The 20744-nt window shown below is 38.3% G+C and overlaps 1 protein-coding gene across 1 annotated transcript in view; it reads right to left on the bottom strand.

The window, feature by feature from the left end:
- The window catches only part of GABRB1 (gamma-aminobutyric acid type A receptor subunit beta1), a gene marked incomplete at its 5' end in the record, with an annotated part of 390560 nt that overhangs the window by 254695 nt on the left and 115121 nt on the right, over nt 1–20744 (bottom strand). The window contains one exon of the mRNA XM_082837795.1: nt 4162–4382. Coding sequence (XP_082693921.1) covers nt 4162–4382 — 221 coding nt within the window. The remainder of the gene's footprint in view (nt 1–4161; nt 4383–20744) is intronic.

Raw genomic sequence — 20744 nt, 5'->3', positions numbered from 1 at the left:
AGAAGAGCTAATACCTATCATTCTCAAACTCTTCCAAAATATAGCAGAGGGAGGAACACTCCCAAACTCATTCTAGGAGGCCACCATCACCCTGATACCAAAACCAGACAAAGATGTCACAAAAAAAGAAAACTACAGGCCAATATCACTGATGAACATTGATGCAAAAATCCTCAACAGAATACTAGCAAACATAATCCAACAGCACATTAAAAGGATCATTCACCATCATCAAGTGGTGTTTATCCCAGGATTCAAGAATTCTTCAATATACGCAAATCAATCAATGTGATACACCATATTAACAAACTGAAGGATAAAAAACATATGATAATCTCAATAGATGCAGAAAAGTCTTGAGACAAAATTCAACACCGATTTATGAAAAAAACCCTCCAGAAAGTAGGCATAGTGAGAACTTATGTCAACATAATAAAGGCCATGTAAGACAAATCCACAGTCAACATCGTTCTCAATGATGAGATTGAGTTGATGAAAAACTGAAACCATTTCCACTAAGATCAAGAGCAAGACAAGGTTTCCCACTCTCGCCACTATTATTCAACATAGTTTGGAACTTTTAGTCACAGCAATCAGAATAAAAAGAAATAAGAGGAATCCAAATCAGAAAAGAAGAAGTAAACTGTCACTGTTTGCAGATGACATGATACTATGCATAGAGAATCCTATAGATGCTACCAGAAAACTGCAAGAGCTAATCAATGAATTTGGTAAAGTAGCAGGATACAAAATTAATGCACAGAAATCTCTTGCATTCCTATGCACTAATGATGAAAAATCTGAAAGAGAAATTAAGGAAACACTCCCATTTAGCATTGCAATGAAAAGAATAAAATACCTAGGAATAAACCTACCTAAGGAGACAAAAGGCCGGTATGCAGAAAACTATAAGACACTGATGAAAGAATTTAAAGATGATACAGACAGATGGAGAGATATACCATGTTCTTGGATTGGAAGAATCAACATTGTGAAAATGACTATACTACTCAAAGCAATCTACAGATTCAATGAAATCCCTATCAAACTACCAAGGGCATTTTTCACAGAAGTAGAACAAAACATTTCACAATTTGTATGGAAACACAAAAACCCCAAATAACCAAAGCAATCTTGAGAAAGAAAAACGGAGCTGGATGAATCACGCTCCATGACTTCAGACTATACTACAAAACTACAGTAATCAACACAGTATGGTACTGGCAGAAAAACAGAAATATAGACCAATGGAAGAGGAAAGAAAGCCCAGAGATAAACCCACACACATATGGCCACCTTATCTTTGATAAAGGAGGCAAGAATATACAATGGAGAAAAGACAGCTTCTTCAATAAGTGGTGCTGGGAAAACTTGACAGCTACTTGTAAAAGAATGAAATTAGAACACTCCCTAACACCATACACAAAAATAAACTCAAAATAGATTAAAGACCTAAATGTAAGTTCAGACACTATAAAACTCTTAGAGGAAAACATAAATGACATAAATCACAGCAAATCCTTTTTGACCCACCTCCTAGAGAAATGGAAATAAAAACAAAAATAAACAAATGGGACCTAATGAAACTTAAAAGCTTTGGCACAACAAAGGAAACCATAAACAAGATGAAAAGGCAGCCCTCAGAATGGGAGAAAATATTTGCAAGTGAAGCAAGTGACAATGGATTAATCTCCAAAATATACAAGCAGCTCATGCAGCTCAATATCAAAAAAACAAACAACCCAATCCAAAAATGGGCAGAAGACCTAAATAAACATTTCTCCAAAGAAGATATATAGATTGCCAACAAACACATGAAAGGATGCTCAACATCACTAATCAGTAGAGAAATGCAAATCAAAACTACAATGAGGTATCACCTCACACCCGTCAGAATGGCCATCATCAAAGCATCTACAAAGAATAAATGCTGGAGAGGGTGTGGAGAAAAGGGAACCTTCTTGCACTGTTGTTGGAAATGTAAATTGATACAGCCACTGTGGAGAACAGTATGGGGGTTCCTTAAAAAACTAAAAATAGAGCTACCATATGACACAGCAATCCAACTACTGGGTATATATCTTGAGAAAACCATAATTCTAAAAGAGTCATGTACCACAATGTTCACTGCAGTTCTTTTTACAATAGCCAGGACATGGAAGCAACCTAAGTGTCAGTCGACAGAAGAATGGATAAAGAAGACGTGGCAATATATACAATGGAATATTACTCAGCCATGAAAAGAAATGAAGTTGAGTTATTTGTAGTGAGGTGGATGGACCCTGAGTGTGTCATACAGAGTGAAGTAAGTCAGAAAGAGAAAAACAAATACCGTATGCTAACACATATATATGGAATCTACAAAAAAAAAGGTTCTGAAGAACCTAGGGGCAGGACAGGAATAGCGACGCAGATGTAGAGAATGGACTTGAACACATGGGGTGGGGGAAGGGTAAGCTGGGACGAAATGAGAGAGTGGCATGTACATATATACACTACCAAATGTAGAATAGATAGCTAGTGGGAAGCTTCTGCCTAGCACAGGGAGATCAGCTCGGTGCTTTGTGACCACCTAGAGGGTGGGACAGGATGGGTGGGAGGGAGACACAAGAGGGAGGGGATATGGGGATATACGTATGCATATAGCTGATTCATTTTGTTCTATCCAGATAACTAATGCAACAACGTTAAGCAATTATACTCCATTAAAGATGTTTAAAAAAAAAGTTTTATCATAGATAAATTCTTTTCACTTGCATTTTGTTTTCGGATATTGGACACACATTAATTCTAGACTGTTGGCCCTTAACCACAGTTTTAGCTTGGCATTGATGCCATATAAAGGATTTTAGGGCACTTATGAATACTCTAAAATAATAGGAAAATTTCATCAGCTTCTCAAAGGGATCACAAAGATTAACAAAGGTTAAAGAACCACCACTCTACACATCCTACAATAACATGTTACAATTCAAATATTTCTTTCATAAAACTGGTAGCTGATTTGAACTGTAGCCTAAAAGTTTTAATCAACCCTTAACTACCTGAGTGTTAGTAACAGACCTCTATAAGTGTATAATACCTCTTTTACACTTGATTCTTTAAAAAAAATAAATGAAACAAAACACTCTGTGGTGCAAAACATTGTTGATAGAAATTAAAGGTAACATAAACATATAAAGATATATTCATGGTTAGAAAACCTGATAATTTTAAATTGTCAATTCTCCCCAAACTGATCTATAGATTCAATGCACTTAATTATAAGCCCAGCAGACTTTTTTGGGTAGAAATCAACAAGTTGATCCTAAAAGTTATAGGGAGATGCAAAGAACCTAGAATTTCCAAAGCAATTTTTAAACAGTCAGTATAAAGTTGAAGGACTTACATTATGGGACTTCATAACTTAACAAATAGCTATGCTACTTAAATAGTGTGATACTGTCTAAGGACGGACCAAAAGAACAGTGGAACAAAATAAATCCTAGAAATAGACCCACAATTATTCAGTCAAAGGTACCAACACTATCTGAAGGGAAAAGCAAAGTCTTTTCAATAAACAGTACTAGAATAACTGTAAAGCCATATGGAAAAAAATGAACCTCAATCCCTACCTCATAAGAAACACAAAAATTAATTTAATGTGGATCACATACATGAAAATAAAAATGAATAAGAGATTTAAGGGAATAAAATCACTTTGCGCCTTCTAAAAGTCACCACAAAATATTTTCCTATTTCTTCAAAATGTTGTTTCTCAATTCCATTTCATAATTAAGTAGCTATAGAGAATACCTAGAACACATTGTAATTGAGTCTGGGTGGACCAAAGATAATCAAACAATTGGCTAAAAAAATTTTAACTTCTAGAATAAGCTGGATGTGAAATCTGTCTAACAAAAACACATATTCTTATTACTATGTTTATTATTTGAGGATCACGGCAAAAAAATTCACTTTCCTTTGATGGACAAAGTTGTCTAGATTTAGCTCGAATTGTTCTAAAGGGATTTTCTGAACTTTAATATAATGTTATTATAAAGATTAAAGAGTCTATATATTCACCTACTTGCCTTTCTCCCCCTCTGTCCATTTCCAAGAGTAAAAATTAAACAACAACGTGAACAACAACAGTAAAACATGCAACACAAAGCTGCTTACCGGAGTCCGTAGAGAACTGTTCCATCAGGATGCAGTCGGATCATTCGATTTTTCACTGTAACCCCATGCACAAATGATTTCTTGTCATTCAGAAAGTAGGTGTCTGGTACCCAGAGTTGGTCAGCTACCCTGTTGTCTAGCGTGAGGTTTAGTGGGATTCCAGAATAAGAAAGCCTTTTGTCTTTCCAAGACTGCTGGAAATACATGGTGAGTGTATAATCCTGCAAAAAAAGGAAACCGAACAAAGAATTTTACCATCATCACCACCATCATCATCATCATCATCATCATCAACATCATCATCATCATCACCATCTAAAAGCCTTTTTGGTAAGAATGTGATAGCATGTGGCACTGTGGATACCTAGAGACTCACCATTCTGTGGTCACAAAGCACTGAGCTGATCTCCCTGTGCTAGGTTGACTCACCAACCTCCCCTACAAGGTTATATTTGAATATATTGAAATTCGCACCTCCAAGTATAGGGCAACCGATAGGTTAGAAGTACTAGTGCAATAATTGAATGCATGCAGAAGCATTTGCACCAATATAGAGTAAATCCATTTAATTGAATTTTAAGGCTTGATGTTAAGGTAATGATATCATGGGGAAGGCTGTAAAGGGAAGTTGTACCTGTAGATTCATGTTCACAAAAATCTACCTCTGGATATTGTATTTATAGTACTGCTTGATTCAGGAATTGGTTTGAGTTCAGAGATGGGTTTGTACTCGAGTTTGTTTCCCCATCTTCTGTAAAAGGTTACACTAAGGACATACCTTTGCACTTTTCTTTCTGCCCAGGTTTCCCCTGGCAGTGAGAGACAGGAAGATTTGGGCTCAATAAATGTGTCAAGCTCACAGGAGAGGAATGGTGAAGATTATCTTAGAGCTTTAATTGTATGTTTTTAAAGAACTCTATTAATACAAAGTGTAATTGTCCATTAAAAGAATAAGAGGTAGCAGTAAAATCATAAAGACTTAAGATGCGGTCCCAATATTATAAAAACAGAAGGTTCACTTTTTCTTTTATAGGATATTTATCTGTCAACAGCTTTAGCTGGATGCTTTAGCAACAATTAAGAAAACATGTCATAATTCCTTCACAACTCTGTGTACTGCCATTGTTATATATACCACTGTTTGGGAAGCATTGGCTCCGATCACGTCTTACATCTGGGCAAATTGCACTTCATCTAGATACCTATTTGGATATTTATGAATTTCTGAAATATCTTAAATGATAAGACAATATTTGTTCTGGATAATGAGTTCCAATGTCCTTTAACCACTATATTCAAGAATGCTTACACTGTTTACTCAGAAATAATCTTGCAATAATTCAAAGCCATTCTTTCTTGTTCAATGACAAGGACATTTGCTCTTCGCTACTAATCATACAATATCCTTTTTATAGGTCTGAAACCTTCTTCCACCTTACCTTCATTTAACAGGAAAAGAGAACCCACAGGGTTATACACAATTCTCTTCTCAACTGCTAACATCTGCATTTGCATCCTCTTCAAGCTCTTTACATCAATACCTTTTTGGAGGACAATGAATTGAACAGATTCTGGGCCTTACATTCTAAACCACCTCCATTCCAAAATCTACCACATGTAGAGCTATGTAACCATGAGCAACTAACTTAACCCCTTATATGTCAGATGTCTCATTTCTAAAATAAAAATAGCATTTTACTAGCTTATTGAAAGCATTACTTGGGAGAATCATGGTGCAAGTACTTTAGAAACTAACATGCTAAACAAATATATTATCTTCAAAAATTGTTGCTATTTAAAGATTAATATCATACTTCCAAATTATTTGGAGTGTACGTATTCATTTTCATAAGCATGTCCACTTTTAAAGAGATGTTTATAAAAGAACCTGCAGGAAGAAGGACCCTGGTAACCATGAAAGTAAGCAACTGTCTGTCTTGTAAGTCTTGTTGTTGGGGTCTTGTTTGTAATTCAGACAATGTAAGAAAATGAATGACTAGCTCAGCACAATCAGCAATGGGTTACATGTTTCACTACTCACGCTGAATACACATTAGCCTCCAACTCTCGTGAGCGCTACAGAGGATTTCCTCACAATGAGACCATGAGGCAAAATCCTTACTCCACATTCTCCTCAACAAAGAAAGTTTTAATGTGTGATGAGTAAAAACTTATTATAAAATACAAATGAGAGTCTTGGAGGAAGATGGCGGAAGAGTAGGACGCGGAGATCACCTTCCTCCACAAGATACATCAGAAATACATCTACACGTGGAACAACTCCTACAGAACACCTACTGAACGCTGGCAGAAGACCTCAGACCGCCCAAAAGGCAAGAAATCCCCCCACGTACCTAGGTGGGGCAAAAGAAAAAAGAATAAACAGAGACAAGAGAATAGGGACGGGACCTGCACCAGTGGGAAGAAGCCGTGAAGGAGGAAAGGTTTCCAAACACTAGAAGCCCCTTCGCGGGCGGAGACTGCGGGTGGCTGAGGCGGGGAGCTTCGAGGCCACGGAGGAGAGCACAGCAACAGGGGTGTGGAGGGCAAAGCGGAGAGATTCCCGCACAGAGGTCCGGTGCCGACCGGCACTCACCAGCCCGAGAGGCTTCGCTGCTCACCTGCCGGGGCGGGCGGGGCTGGAAGCTGAGGCTCCGGTTTCGGTTTCGGACGGAGCGCAGGGAGAGGACTGGGGTTGGCGGCGTGAACACAGCCTGAAGGGAGCTAGTGCGCCACGGCTAGCCGGGAGGGAGTCCGGGGAAAAGTCTGGAGCTGCCGAAGAGGCAAGAGACTTTCTCTTCCCTCTTTGTTTCCTGGTGCGCGAGGAGAGGGGATTAAGAGCGCCGCTTAAAGGAGCTCCAGAGACGGGCGCGAGCCGCGCCTAAAAGAGCGCAACCCAGGGACGGGCATGAGACGCTAAGGCTGCTGCTGCCGCCACCAAGAAGCCTGTGTGCGAGCACAGGTCACTCTCCACACCTCCTTTCCGGGGAGACTGTGCAGCCCGCCACTGCCAGGGTCCCGGGATCCAGGGACAACTTTCCCGGGAGAACGCACGGCGCGCCTCAGACTGCTGCGACGTCACAGAGGCCTCTGCCGCCGCAGGCCCGCCCCGCACGCCATGCCCCTCCCTCCCCCCACCCCCGGCCTGAGTGAGCCAGAGCCCGCGCATCAGCGACTCCTTTAAGCCTGTCCTGTCTGAGCGAAGAACAGACGCCTTCCGGCGACCTAAACGCAGAGGCGGGGCTAAATCCAAAGCTGAACCCTGGGAGCTGTGCGAACAAAGAAGAAAAAGGGAAATCTCTCCCAGCAGCCTCAGGAGCAGTGGATTAAATCTCCACAATCAACTTGATGTACCCTGCATCTGTGGAATACCTGAATAGGCAATGAATCATCCCAAATTGAGCAGGTGGACTTTGAGAGCAAGATTTATGATTTTTTCCCCCGTTTCCTCTTTTTGAGTGTGTATGTGTATGCTTCTGTGTGAGATTTTGTCTGTATAGGTTTGCTTCCACCATTTGTCCTAGGGTTCTATCCGTCCGTTTTTTTGTTTGTTTGTTTTTTTACTTTTTAAAAACATTTTTAATAATTATTTTTATTTTAATAACTTTATTTTATTTTACCTTACTTTATTTTTTTTCATTTATCCTCTTTCTTTCTTTCCTTCTACTTTTTCTCCCTTTTATTCTGAGCCGTGTGGCTGAAAGGCTCTTGGTGCTGAAGCCAGGAGCCACTGCTGTGCCTCTGAGGTGGGAGAGCCAGCTTCAGGACACTGGTCCACAAGGGACCTCCCAGCTCCACGTAATATCAAACGGCGAAAAATTCCTAGAGATCTCAATCTCAACACCAACACCCAGCTTCACTCAACGACCAGCAAGCTACAGTGCTGGACACCCTATGCCAAACAACTAGCAACACAGGAACACAACCCCACCCATTAGCAGACAGGCGGCCTAAAATCATAATAAGTCCACAGACACCCCAAAACACACCACCAGACGTGGACCTGCCCACCAGAAAGACAAGATCCAGCCTCATCCACCAGAACACAGGCACTAGTCCCCTCCATGAGGAAGCCTACACAACCCACTGAACCAACTTTAGCCACTGGGGACAGACACCAAAAACAACGGGAACTACGAACCTGCAGCCTGCAAAAAGGAGACCCCCAAACACAGTAAGATAAGCAAAATGAGAAGACAGAAAAACACACAGCAGATGAAGGAGCAAGATAAAAACTCACACGACCTAACAAATGAAGAGGAAATAGGCAGTCTACTTGAAAAAGAATTCAGAATAATGATAGTAAAGATGATCCAAAATCTTGGAAACAGAATATAGAAAATGCAAGAAACATTTAACAAGGACCTAGAAGAACTAAAGATGAAACAAGCAACGATGAACAACACAATAACCGAAATTAAAAATACTCTAGAAGGGATCAATACCAGAATAACTGAGGCAGAAGAACGGATAAGTGACCTGGAAGATAAAGTAGTGGAAATAACTACTGCAGAGCGGAATAAAGAAAAAAGAATGAAAAGAACTGAGGACAGTCTCAGAGACCTCTGGGACAACATTAAACGCACCAACATTCAAATTATAGGGGTTCCAGAAGAAGAGAAAGAGAAAGGGACTGAGAAAATATTTGAAGAGATTATAGTTGAAGACTTCCCTAATATGGGAAAGGAAATAGTTAATCAAGTCCAGGAAGCACAGAGAGTCCCATACAGAATAAATCCAAGGAGAAACATGCCAAGACACATATTAATCAAAGTGTCAAAAATTAAATACAAAGAAAACATATTAAAAGCAGCAAGGGAAAAACAACAAGTAACACACAAAGTTAACAGCTGATCTTTCAGCAGAAACTCTGCAAGCCAGAAGGGACTGGCAGGATATATTTAAAGTGATGAAGGACAAAAACCTACAACCAAGATTACCCAGCAAGGATCTCATTCAGATTTGATGGAGAAATTAAAACCTTTAGAGAAAAGCAAAAGCTGAGAGAGTTCAGCACCACCAAACCAGCTTTACAACACATGCTAAAGGATCTTCTCTAGGCAAGAAACTAATAACAAACCCAAAACAATTAAGAAAATGGGAATAGGAACATACATATCGATAATTACCTTAAATGTAAATGGATTAAATGCTCCCACCAAAAGACACAGACTGGCTGAATGGATACAAAAACAAGACCCATGTATATGCTGTCTACAAGAGACCCACTTCAGACCTAGAGACACATACAGACTGAAAGTGAGGCGATGGAAAAAGATATTCCATGCAACTGGAAACCAAAAGAAAGCTGGAGTAACAATTCTCATATCAGACAAAATAGACTATAAAATAAACACTATTAGAAGAGACAAAGAAGGACACTACATAATGATCAAGGGATCGATCCAAGAAGAAGATGTAACAATTGTAAATATTTATGCACCCAACATAGGAGCACCTCAATACATAAGGCAAATACTAACAGCCATAAAAGGGGAAATTGGCAGTAACACAATCATAGTAGGGGACTTTAACACCCCACTTTCACCAATGGACGGATCATCCAAAATGAAAATAAATAAGGAAACACAAGCTTTAAATGATACATTAAACAAGATGGACTTAATTGAAATTTATAGGACATTCCATCCAAAAACAACAGAATACATATTTTTCTCAAGTGCTCATGGAACATTCTCCAGAATAGATCATATCTTGGGTCACAAATCAAGCCTTGGTAAATTTAAGAAAATTGAAATTGTATCAAGTATCTTTTCCGACCAGCAGCTCATGCAGCTTAATAACAATAAAACAAAAAACCCAATCCAAAAATGCGCAGAAGACCTAAATAGACATTTCTCCAAAGAAGATATACAGTTTGCCAACAAACACATGAAAGAATGCTCAACATCATTAATCATTAGAGAAATGCAAATCAAAACTACAATGAGATATCATCTCACACTAGTCAGAATGCCCATCTTCAAAAAATCTAGAAACAATAAATGCTGGAGAGGGTGTGGAGAAAAGGGAACACTCTTGCACTGCTGGTGGGAATGTGAATTGGTACAGCCACTATGGAGAACAGTATGGAGGTTCCTTAAAAAATTACAAATAGAACTACCATATGACCCAGCAATCCCACTACTGGGCATATACCCTGAGAAACCCATAATTCAAAAAGAGTCATGGGGCTTCCCTGGTGGCGCAGTGGTTGGGAGTCCGCCTGCTGATGCAGGGGACACGGGTTCGTGCCCCGGTCCGGGAGGATCCCACATGCCGCGGAGTCGCTGGGCCTGTGAGCCATGGCTGCTGAGCCTGCACGTGCAGAGCCTGTGCTCCGCAGCGGGAGAGGCCACAGCAGTGAGAGGCCCGCATACCGCAAAAAAAAAAAAAAAAAAAAAAAGAGTCATGTACCAAAATGTTCATTGCAGCTCTATCTACAATAGCCAGGAGATGGAAACAACCTAAGTGTCCATAATCGGATGAATGGATAAAGAAGATGTGGCACATATATACAATGGAATATTACTCAGCCATAAAAAGAAATGAAATTGAGCTATTTGTGATGAGGTGGATGGACCTAGATTGTGTCATACAGAGTGAAGTAAGTCAGAAAGAGAAAGACAAATAGCGTATGCTAACACATACATATGGAATTTAAGAAAAGAAAATGTCAAGAAGAACCTAGGGGTAAGAAAGGAATAAAGACACAGACCCACTAGAGAATGAACTTGAGGATATTGGGAGGGGGAAGGGTAAGCTGTGACAAAGTGAGAGAGTGGCATGGACATATATACACTACCAAACGTAAAATAGATAGCTAGTGGGAAGCAGCCGCATTGCACAGGGAGATCAGCTCGGTGCTTTGTGACCACCTAGAGGGGTGGGATAGGGAGGGTGGGAGGGAGGGAGACGCAAGAGCGAAGAAATATGGGAACATATGTATATGTATAACTGATTCACTTTGTTATAAAGCAGAAACTAACGCACCATTGTAAAGCAATTATACTCCAATAAAGATATAAAAAAATACAAATGATTATAATGACAAATAATACTCTAACAACTAATGTTATAATTAAAATATGTTTGTGGTAAGTAAATAATGGAGAGTGGGAGGAGAAAATAATGTAAACATGAATGATCTCTGCATAGATTGTGTGTGTGTGTGTGTGTGTAGACTTTCCCCTTCCCTTTCTGGAAACCATTTTGTTTCCTGTAAAGAGAGAACTATACACAAGTAGTGAGATCTTTGCTCTACACAGCTCACTCTATTTTCAGTAAATATTGACTAAACATCACACCATATTTCTCAGTTAAAGCAGTAACTTACCCTGTTTGCAATAAGAAGTCATTCAGTGGAAATTTCTGGATACTAGTATTTTACATTGGGAAGTGGGTGATGTGGAATAAGTATCTTTCGGGACTTTTCTTGTTATTCATTGCTATCTTAATCTGGGACCTGATTATATGATAAATGGTTATATGGACCCACGAGTTTGATAACCTTAAAAAAACTTTTTGAAGCTAATGATAATTGTGATGATAATGATGCAAAATATGGAAAGACCTGAAACAGAGCAATATATCCTTACTATGTATATTTTACCACATGCATGACAATAATTTCCTTCTAGAAAGTGCTCTGTGCTCTGTGGTTTTCACAACCTTGTGAGATAGGCAAATTCTCCCTGAGAGAATTTATGATCTATATCTCTGGGAAACTACTTACTGAATTTTAAATAAATTATTTTTTCTATCTGCACCTTAAATATTAATAGTCACATCTGCATATGATAAAGCCTACGGTATCGTTTTGGTGTATTCTATTCTTAGATGGAAAAGAAAGGCTTAAAATTACTGTATTTTGCTCTCTGTTACAACAGGTTTTTTATTAATCCTTCATTAGTCTAAAGTACAAGCACTCCAGGGAGGATGGAAAGTTTTTGGAAAGAAATAAAAGGTATTAATACTTTGGCCAAGAATGCTGAAATCATTTTTCTTCAAGGTGTGTTTTAAGTGTTCAACCAGCTTTCTCAAGTGTGCAGTCTACTCCTTGAGAGAAAGTGTGACATATTTAGAAACTATGGGCCATAGGGGACTCGACACTGAGGCAAATTAATGGGATTAACTGGTATGAGATTGCTAATGAAATTCGTCAGGGTAACTCAGGTATGAGAGAATTTGATTCATCGAGGAAAAGCAGGTTAGACGATACCAAATTAGTAGGGCACAATTAAACTCCAAAACCCATACTTTTTAAATCTAAAAATGTTAAATAAAATAAAAATATTTCTAATAAATCAAAGCAATTCTTTGGAGAATAAAGGAAACATTATTTTTATTTATTTATTCACTTATTTTTATTGAAGTATAGTTGATATACAATATTATATTAGTTTCAGGTGTACAACATAGTGATTCAAATTTTTTGTAGATTATACTCCATTTAAGGTTATTACAAAATATTGGCTATATTCCCTATGTTGTACAGTATATCCTTGTAGCTTATTTTATACATAGTATTTTGTACCTCTTAATCCCATACCCCTAACTTTCCCCTCCCCCTTTCTCCCTCCCAGCTTGTAACCACTAATTTATTCCTTATATCTGTGAGTCTGTTTCTGTTTTGTTATATTCATTCATTTGTTTTACCTTTTAGATTACACATATAAGTGATAGCATACACTTAGCATTCCAAGATATGGAATCAACTTAAATGTCCATCAACAGATGAATGGATAAAGATGTGGGGTGTGTGTGTGTGTGTGTGTGTGTGTGTGTGTGTGTGTGTGTGTGTATATATATATATATATATGCAATGGAATATTACTCAGCCATAAAAAGAATGGAATTTTGCCATTTGTAACATGGATGGAACTGGAGGGTACTATGGTTAGTGAAATAAGTCAGATAGAGAAAGGTAACATTCTTTTCAGATCAGTAGTTTTAAAATCTGGGTGATTTTTGTCTCCCAGAGGACATTTAGCAGTGTCTGGAGACAGTTTTGGTTCTTACAACTGGGAGTACCATGTGTGCAACTAACATCACAGAGAAGAACAAACCTGATTCCATATTGGATCTATTCTTTTAGTTTTAACCTTTGTGCTCTATTGCCTGTCTTAGCATGCTAGCTCTGCACCTTTGTAAAAGAATGTTTCCTATAGCCTGGAATATGCATAATAGCCCTTTCTTCATGTTCTGCCTCCCAGGTTTGACCTTTAAAGGTTTAACACTTTTCCGTTCATATAGACGTAAAAAGTTGGATTGTAACTCGAGTAAGATGGTTCTTTGAGACACTAGTCCGCCATCTTCTCAGTTTTCTGTCTTTCTAAACGAAGTAGCTACTCCTTGCCCCAACACCTCACCTCTCAATTTGTTGGCCTGTCGTGTGGTGAGCAGTAAGAGCTTGGACTTGGTAACACTAGCATCTGTGGGTAAAGGCCAGGGATGCTCCCCAACCTAATATACTGAACAGTGCATCCCCTACAACAAAGAATTATCTGGCTCCAAATGTCAGTAATGTCAAGGTTATGAAACCCTGCCTTAAATGAAAATATCTTCCTTTTTAGTATCAGTCAAATATTTCAAATCCTTTATCATCAACAACATGTCTGCTTGAACTTTTATATATTCCTCAAAACTTTGTGTAAGGGATGCCAGCATTAGATGGTTTACAATTTGCCACTTCAACATAATAAATCATTTGATAAAAATCCATTAATTATCTAGCATCAGAGGAGGGAGAAAGAGTTATATGGTTTAGGTATGCATTTTATCAGAATGAGCTCTAAGAAGACTTCATAGTGGGCTGGAAAAGTGAAGTCTCTTATTAGCTGCCTCCATAGTCAGTGCACATCTCAAACTAACTTGATAGTGAAGAGACAAAATATTGCTTTAACATCTAGTAACATTGCATCTGCTCAGAAGGATCATGTGAGCAATCCCTCCTTTTCAAACTGTTCCCAAGAAAAGGGAGAACTTTCATATATATATATATATATATATATATATATATATATATATATATATATATATATATATATATATATATATATATATATATATATATGAAAGAACCAAGGCCCCTGCACACATTTGCATTTTATCTTTCACTGATTTGACTGTACATTATACATCATAAGGAGTCCCAAGCACAAATCCCTGTTCCTTATAAAACATTTATGCCAGTTCATTGAACTCTGAGATCCACTCTTTCCAAAGCTAAGGCTGCTTTCCCCAAAGGCTGATATAGTAGAGCTGTGCATCACTTCTACAGAACCTTCTGTGATGGAAATTGCCATGCCTACAGTCCCTGCTGATTGAGCATGACCACGTTCTATATCACACGATTCTGCCCTCCTCACACCTTGGGAATGAAGAGTAGATGTCTAAGTTAAGACCAGCTGGTCCATAGGCAGGTGATAAAACTGTGCCTGGCTCAAAAAGATGAGATGGACCAAAGTCCTCTCCCTGAAATTTGCTATTGGATAAAGGATCTGATACAGGAGCTGTGGGACCAAGTGCAAAGGTCATGACATAGAACTAGTGCTGCACTGCTACTATGAATTTATAAGAGAGGAGAGACTATGAATAAAAAGAGGAAGCCAGCTTGCAAAAGAAGAAACAAATGGAGAAAGATGCAGAAAATAGCCATAGGAGAAACAGCATCATTAGAGAATGAGTGACCAAGTTCATAAAGACTTTCTGCTTCCTATTTCTGGTTCTCCTGAGGTCTGGACATGTTTAATACTTCAACCTCTAATGAACCCTCTTTGTATTATTACAACAAACTTCACTTTCCTTGTGCTAATTTGATTCCATCTTTATTTCCTTCGACCAAAAAAACCCCATAATAATTATGCTGATTGATGTCCATACCAGAATCTCATTAAGCAATAATTATACATATTAAGAAACCCAGAAAACCTCAATCATCTGGCCCATCTCCCTAATTTCAAAAAGGGAGGTATTATGAAAATCTGAGACTCGGAGATGTTAAATGACTGGAAAAAAGTGGAGGGAGATATATTTGATCTTGTTTATTAACCAAGAGAGCAAGGAGAGAGAAGGAAAACATATTTACTTCTATGGAGAAAATTCCCTGTCAAACACAATGACAATTATCAAGAAAAGTAACCTGGGGCTTCCCTGGTGGCGCAGTGGTTGAGAGTCCGCCTGCCGATGCAGGGGACACGGGTTCGTGCCCGGGTCCGGGAGGATCCCACATGCCACGGAGCGGCTGGGCCCGTGAGCCATGGCCGCTGAGCCTGCGCGTCTGGAGCCTGTGCTCCGCAACGGGAGAGGCCACGACAGTGAGAGGCCCGCGTACCGCAAAAAAAAAAAAAAAAAAAAAAAAGAAAAGTAACCTGGAAACTAATGTATATGCTGGCAATAGGCAGTATTTCTTATAAGGATAGGAAAACAAAACAAATAAATCTCACACAACTTGCATCTCATGAAAACAAACTTTAGTGAAATATTGCCTGATGAATACACCAATTTAGGTTGTAATTAAAATGAACCACACCACACCTGTTTCTAATGCAACCTCTTGTTTAAATGAATGCTTTGTGTATCAGTGTCACTATTAAGTATATTCTGCAGCAGAAATGCATCACTGCATCTCCAGATTTTGTTAATTTTTAATCTTTTATCTATCACCAAATATCATGCTATTAATATATATTTGTTGTGCTTACTCCCTAGCCATGTTTTGTTACAATATCTTTAAACTACATGCATTCTCATTTTGCCAAAGCCCATGTTCTTATTTTTATTGATTTTTTTCACTAACTGTAGCCTGTACTATGCCTCAGAGAACATAATCTTCTTTTACATTTGTCTCATCCTAAATAGCCCCATTTGGTTTATCCATCTGTGTAGTCAGACTTTTTGTCAGTCTGTGTTTTGTTCTGAACTATTCTGGAATGAATCAATCTTGTGGATGAACAAAAACATTGAGAGTTATGGGCTTATACCAATGAGAGTCATCTATGGAAATCGCATGGGCTCATATGACACTGACATGACAACTGGAGTACAAACTTGTGTTCTGATGCAATGAACTTCAGGAGAGTCTCAATATATAAAACTGAGACTATACAATATAAAAATTTTAGCATTTGTGATCTGATATCTACTTTAGAAGCTGTAAAGATTTATTTTCTTTAAAAATAGGAAAACGCTTTTTTCTATACAATGAATCCAATTTCTTGAAAAGAATATGATAAAATTTGTGTTTCATACTGTGACAGTTTAAATGTCTTATAATCTAAAACCTAAATAATCAGAAGTGCAAATAATTAAAGTTGTTTCCATGGTAAGATATATTGAAATGTTGGGCCTGAAGCAGGGAAAATTTTCTAGAAACTTCTAGGTCAAAAGATCTTAGGTTATTAGAATGACTAATTCATTCTGTCAACATTTCATGACTGTTAACTAGATTGAAAAAATTGTATTATGCCAGAGGCTGAGGAGAGAATGTTGGGTAACACATCTTCCCTTCCTGCCTCCTAGGCGCCCCAAGGCTAGGAGGTGAAACTGAGCATTGTTCATTTCCAAGCTGTCCCCCTGGCCTCCATAGGCTTCTCAGTCCTTCCATTACCTCTGTAACCAGCTCCCTGTGTGAAATTTCCCCCATCTCAAATCCTCAGAGAACTCAGAGTGATTCCACTTTTCTTCATTGGTGGCTGCCTACTGCAAGAGACAAGATTATTGAGTAGGAGGTTAGCAGCTTAACAAGCTCTGGCATTCACCTAGAGTATAGAGAAGGTAGAGTTAACACAGCACTAAAGGGGAGGTAGAGGAGAGAAAACAGAAATAGTTAAGGCAGAATTTGGGGTGACCTTTAGATCTGGGAGGGTAGAGAGAAGGGGTCATCAAGGATGACTACAGGATTTCTGACCCAAGTGAGTAGATGGATAACAATAGTAAGAATTGAAGATTTGGGACTGAAAATGACTCATTTATTTCGGGCTACTTTGAGTTGTGGGTGTCAGTGGCACTTGCAGATAAATGTGCCAAGTAAGTAGTTATGTGCCAGAATATAGGAAGGCAGGACTTAGGGAGAAACAAAGCTAAGTGAGTCATGAGGGATATATGCAGCCGTGGGAATGGAGTAGCTCACCATGGAGACAGTAGACGGTGAGAAGAGGATAGCACCCCTGGGGAAATTTGATTCTGGGATTAGTCACTCTTTTGAGTTCTCAGAACTCTCCTCTTCTACTTTGATTGTAGTACTTATTTTGTAATTATTTCTCAGTCCCACTAGACTTGGAGCTTCCCAAGGGCAAACGTTTATATTTTTAGGCCCTAGCTTAGTGCACCAGTGATAGCAAGTGCTCAAATATGTTAACTGAATGTGAAATAAGTAGTGCTGTGTGTTTGGGGCACCTGATATCAGCACTAAGTATGTTAGTGCCAACTCATCTTAAACTTTGAAATATTGGTTATCCTTAGGTAACATACATGGGAACTCTCAGTTAGCTAAAATAATTAATAATCCAGAATTTCCATTCTCTAACAACTCACGATTAATGAGTTCATAATTCCCACGAATATAGGAAATTGATAAATTTCTGGGAGATGATAAAAGCATATGGCGTTTAAAAAAACTTACTCGTTAGGAATGAATTAATAGTGACTTTCTACAAAGTATTAATAGATATATTTTGAATTATATCAAATGAAATTTCATTGATAGTTCTAGTAATAACTTGTCATTTTGGAAGTATTAGCCTATTTATACTAAAGCTTTAAAAATAGATCTCTATGTAGAGAAACTTTCAAGCTCATTTACAAGTGAGTCAATATTCAAAAATTTCAATAAAATATTAGATTGATGATTAATTTATCAGGAGAATGATTCATAAACTACTGACATTTAAAACCACATAATTAATTATCTATGACACACTAAAGTTTTTTCAAAGTTCCTTAGTTCCAGAGGTTCATAGAAAATTAGTTTCCATTTTCCCCAATATCTAAGTAAGAATAGAAATAAAATCAATTTCATAGAGGATCTAATGCAGAATGTGGTGGTTTTGGCTGACTATCCTGAGTTGGACTATGAATGACCAGAATGAAAACCAACATGCGGTATGCATGGCAACTTGCAAAATCCAAGCTATAGACTGAGCTAAACTGGGAAAGGATATGAGAATCAGAATTAAACCAAGATTCTATCAAAACACACACTACTTAGAAGAGATGAAAAAAAAATCTGTGATCATTTTCCTGTGCAGGAAGGCAGTATTCTCTTGTGATTTGTGATCTTGTAATGTGTACAGAGCTTAAAAGGGAGCAGTCAATAGCAAAAATTCTAGGTCTGGTATTGTATTCTTGGAGGAGAATGAGATCTTAGGAACTCTTAACTAAAATTAATAGGGTGAAAAAATTAAATTAAATTAAATTAATAGGGTGGAATAAGAGGGATTGTTAAGGGCTACAGGAATATCTCTCTCCAGAATCAAGCACTTTCTGATATCTCTTAGAGCTTTAACTTGCCTTCCCAGGAAGGTATCCTTAGGACACTTTCAAAACGCTTATTCTCAAACTTCCTAACGGGAAGATGGATTTCCTTCAAATTATCATCCTAAAGAGACAGTAGTTAATGATCTCTGGGGAGTCCCTGGGGAACTCTCAAAATAGAATAGGCAGCAAATTATAATGCCCAAATATCAAATTTATTACATTCACTCTCTTGTTCCATCCTCTCTTTTCTGTACCGTCTTGTGTTTTGTGTTTGTTTGTTTGTTTGTTTTAATTTTCCATTCAGAGATAATCACCATCAACATTTGGTATCTAATTTTTTTCTACCTACTTTAAAAGAAATAAAATCATTCTATATATACTACTTTTTATCATAAGCATTGTTACTTTTTTCCACAGATATTTATGTTTGTTTGCTTGCCTATTTATTCATTGTTCAGCAATCTCTCTTCCTGCATTGTACTTTCTTTCACTAGTTAGTAACTTGGTGAGCAACCTTTTTTTTTTAAATTAATTCATTTATTTGTTTATATTTTTGGCTGTGTTGGGTCTTCGTTTCTGTGCGAGGGCTTTCTCTAGTTGCGGCGAGCGGGGGCCACTCTTCATCGCGGTGCGCGGGCCTCTCACCGTCGTGGCCTCCCTTGTTGCGGAGCATAGGCTCCAGACACACAGGCTCAGTAGTTGTGGCTCACGGGCCCAGTCGCTCCGTTGCATGTGGGATCTTCCCAGACCAGGGCTCGAACCCGTGTCCCCTGCATTGGCAGGCAGATTCTCAACCACTGCGCCACCAGGGAAGCCTGGTGAGCAACCTTTTATATGTTTGCTTATGCTTATACAATTATCTAGGAACATATATACATATAGATAGAACTTTTGTGATTATTTAAAAATAGCATCATATCATATTCACTTCTGTGAATCTCTCTTTTTTAACATTTATTGTGTTTACACAACAGACTGAAAATCTTTGGACAGCATCTTCTGTGACTTTCATATTTTGAACTTTAGAAGTTCAGGAAGGAGTTTTCAGTAACGGTTCTATATAAATAATGAATGGAAGAAGATATCAAGGGAAAATTCTCCCGAGATTTAGATTTCTTATTTGTGCAGCAATCGTAGAAAATGGCATACTTCAAACCAGATAAAACTGGTTACTTTTTGAGAAAGGAAGATTTTGGAACCAGGAGACACATTTTTTTCTTTCACATTAAAAACACATTACATGGCAGCTTATTAAATAGCTTAAAACAATGGCTACAATAATAAAATATTTAATTTTCAGGAAGAATAATACATCAGACAAGATGTGATTTTAGGGCCAATCTCCTTTTACCAAACCTTCATTCCTTCCTAACATTTTAGTCTCTTTTTAAATAGGGTGTTTGTTCATTTAGGGTCTACTTTCTCAACCTCAGCACTATGAACATTTTGGATTGAATACGTATTTGATTTAGGAAGCTGCATCTGTGTATTCTGGGATGTTTAGCATCACCCCTGGCCTTTATTCACTAGATTCCAGTAGCAGCCCCTCAGTCATGGCAATTAGTGATGGCTGCAGACATTGCCACATGTGCCCGGGATGGGGGGGAGGGGAGCGAAATTCTCCCTGGTTGATAACCACTGATTTAAGGTCACCATAGTCCGTACCTGCCCCTTCTCATGGGAGCAGAGATTTTCCTTTTGTCTTCTTTCCCGATTACCTTGTCCCTATTCCTTGGGTCCCAATTATACTTTGATACATTTCTCTACCTTTATGGGGAGTGCAAAAAAAAAATCTATTTATAAGAATTACACAATAGCTTTTCTTCCTCCTGCTACCTCAGCCCCACAGTAGGACACAGAGCTTGTGCGGGTGAGGAACAGAGACTAGATTTCCACATCATTCACCCGATGGACAAGGTGTGTCTGTGCAGTGCACTAACTGTATAAATTTCCCTGGTGCTCTGCTTATAATATTATAACATGGCATTTGTGAATGGATTGTGGAGACCTCAGACATTAATGTCTCCATAGTGACAACACAGAAATGGTTGGTTGTGTTCCCAGGCCAGTCTTCAAAAGTCAATTTACCTATAAATCAGTCGAGA

This window comes from Leucopleurus acutus, assembly GCF_964270905.1.
Source record: "Leucopleurus acutus genome assembly, chromosome: 4".
NCBI lineage: Eukaryota > Metazoa > Chordata > Mammalia > Artiodactyla > Delphinidae > Leucopleurus > Leucopleurus acutus.
The sequence above is the reverse complement of the archived record's forward strand: the minus strand, read 5'-3'. Positions and strand labels throughout refer to the sequence as shown.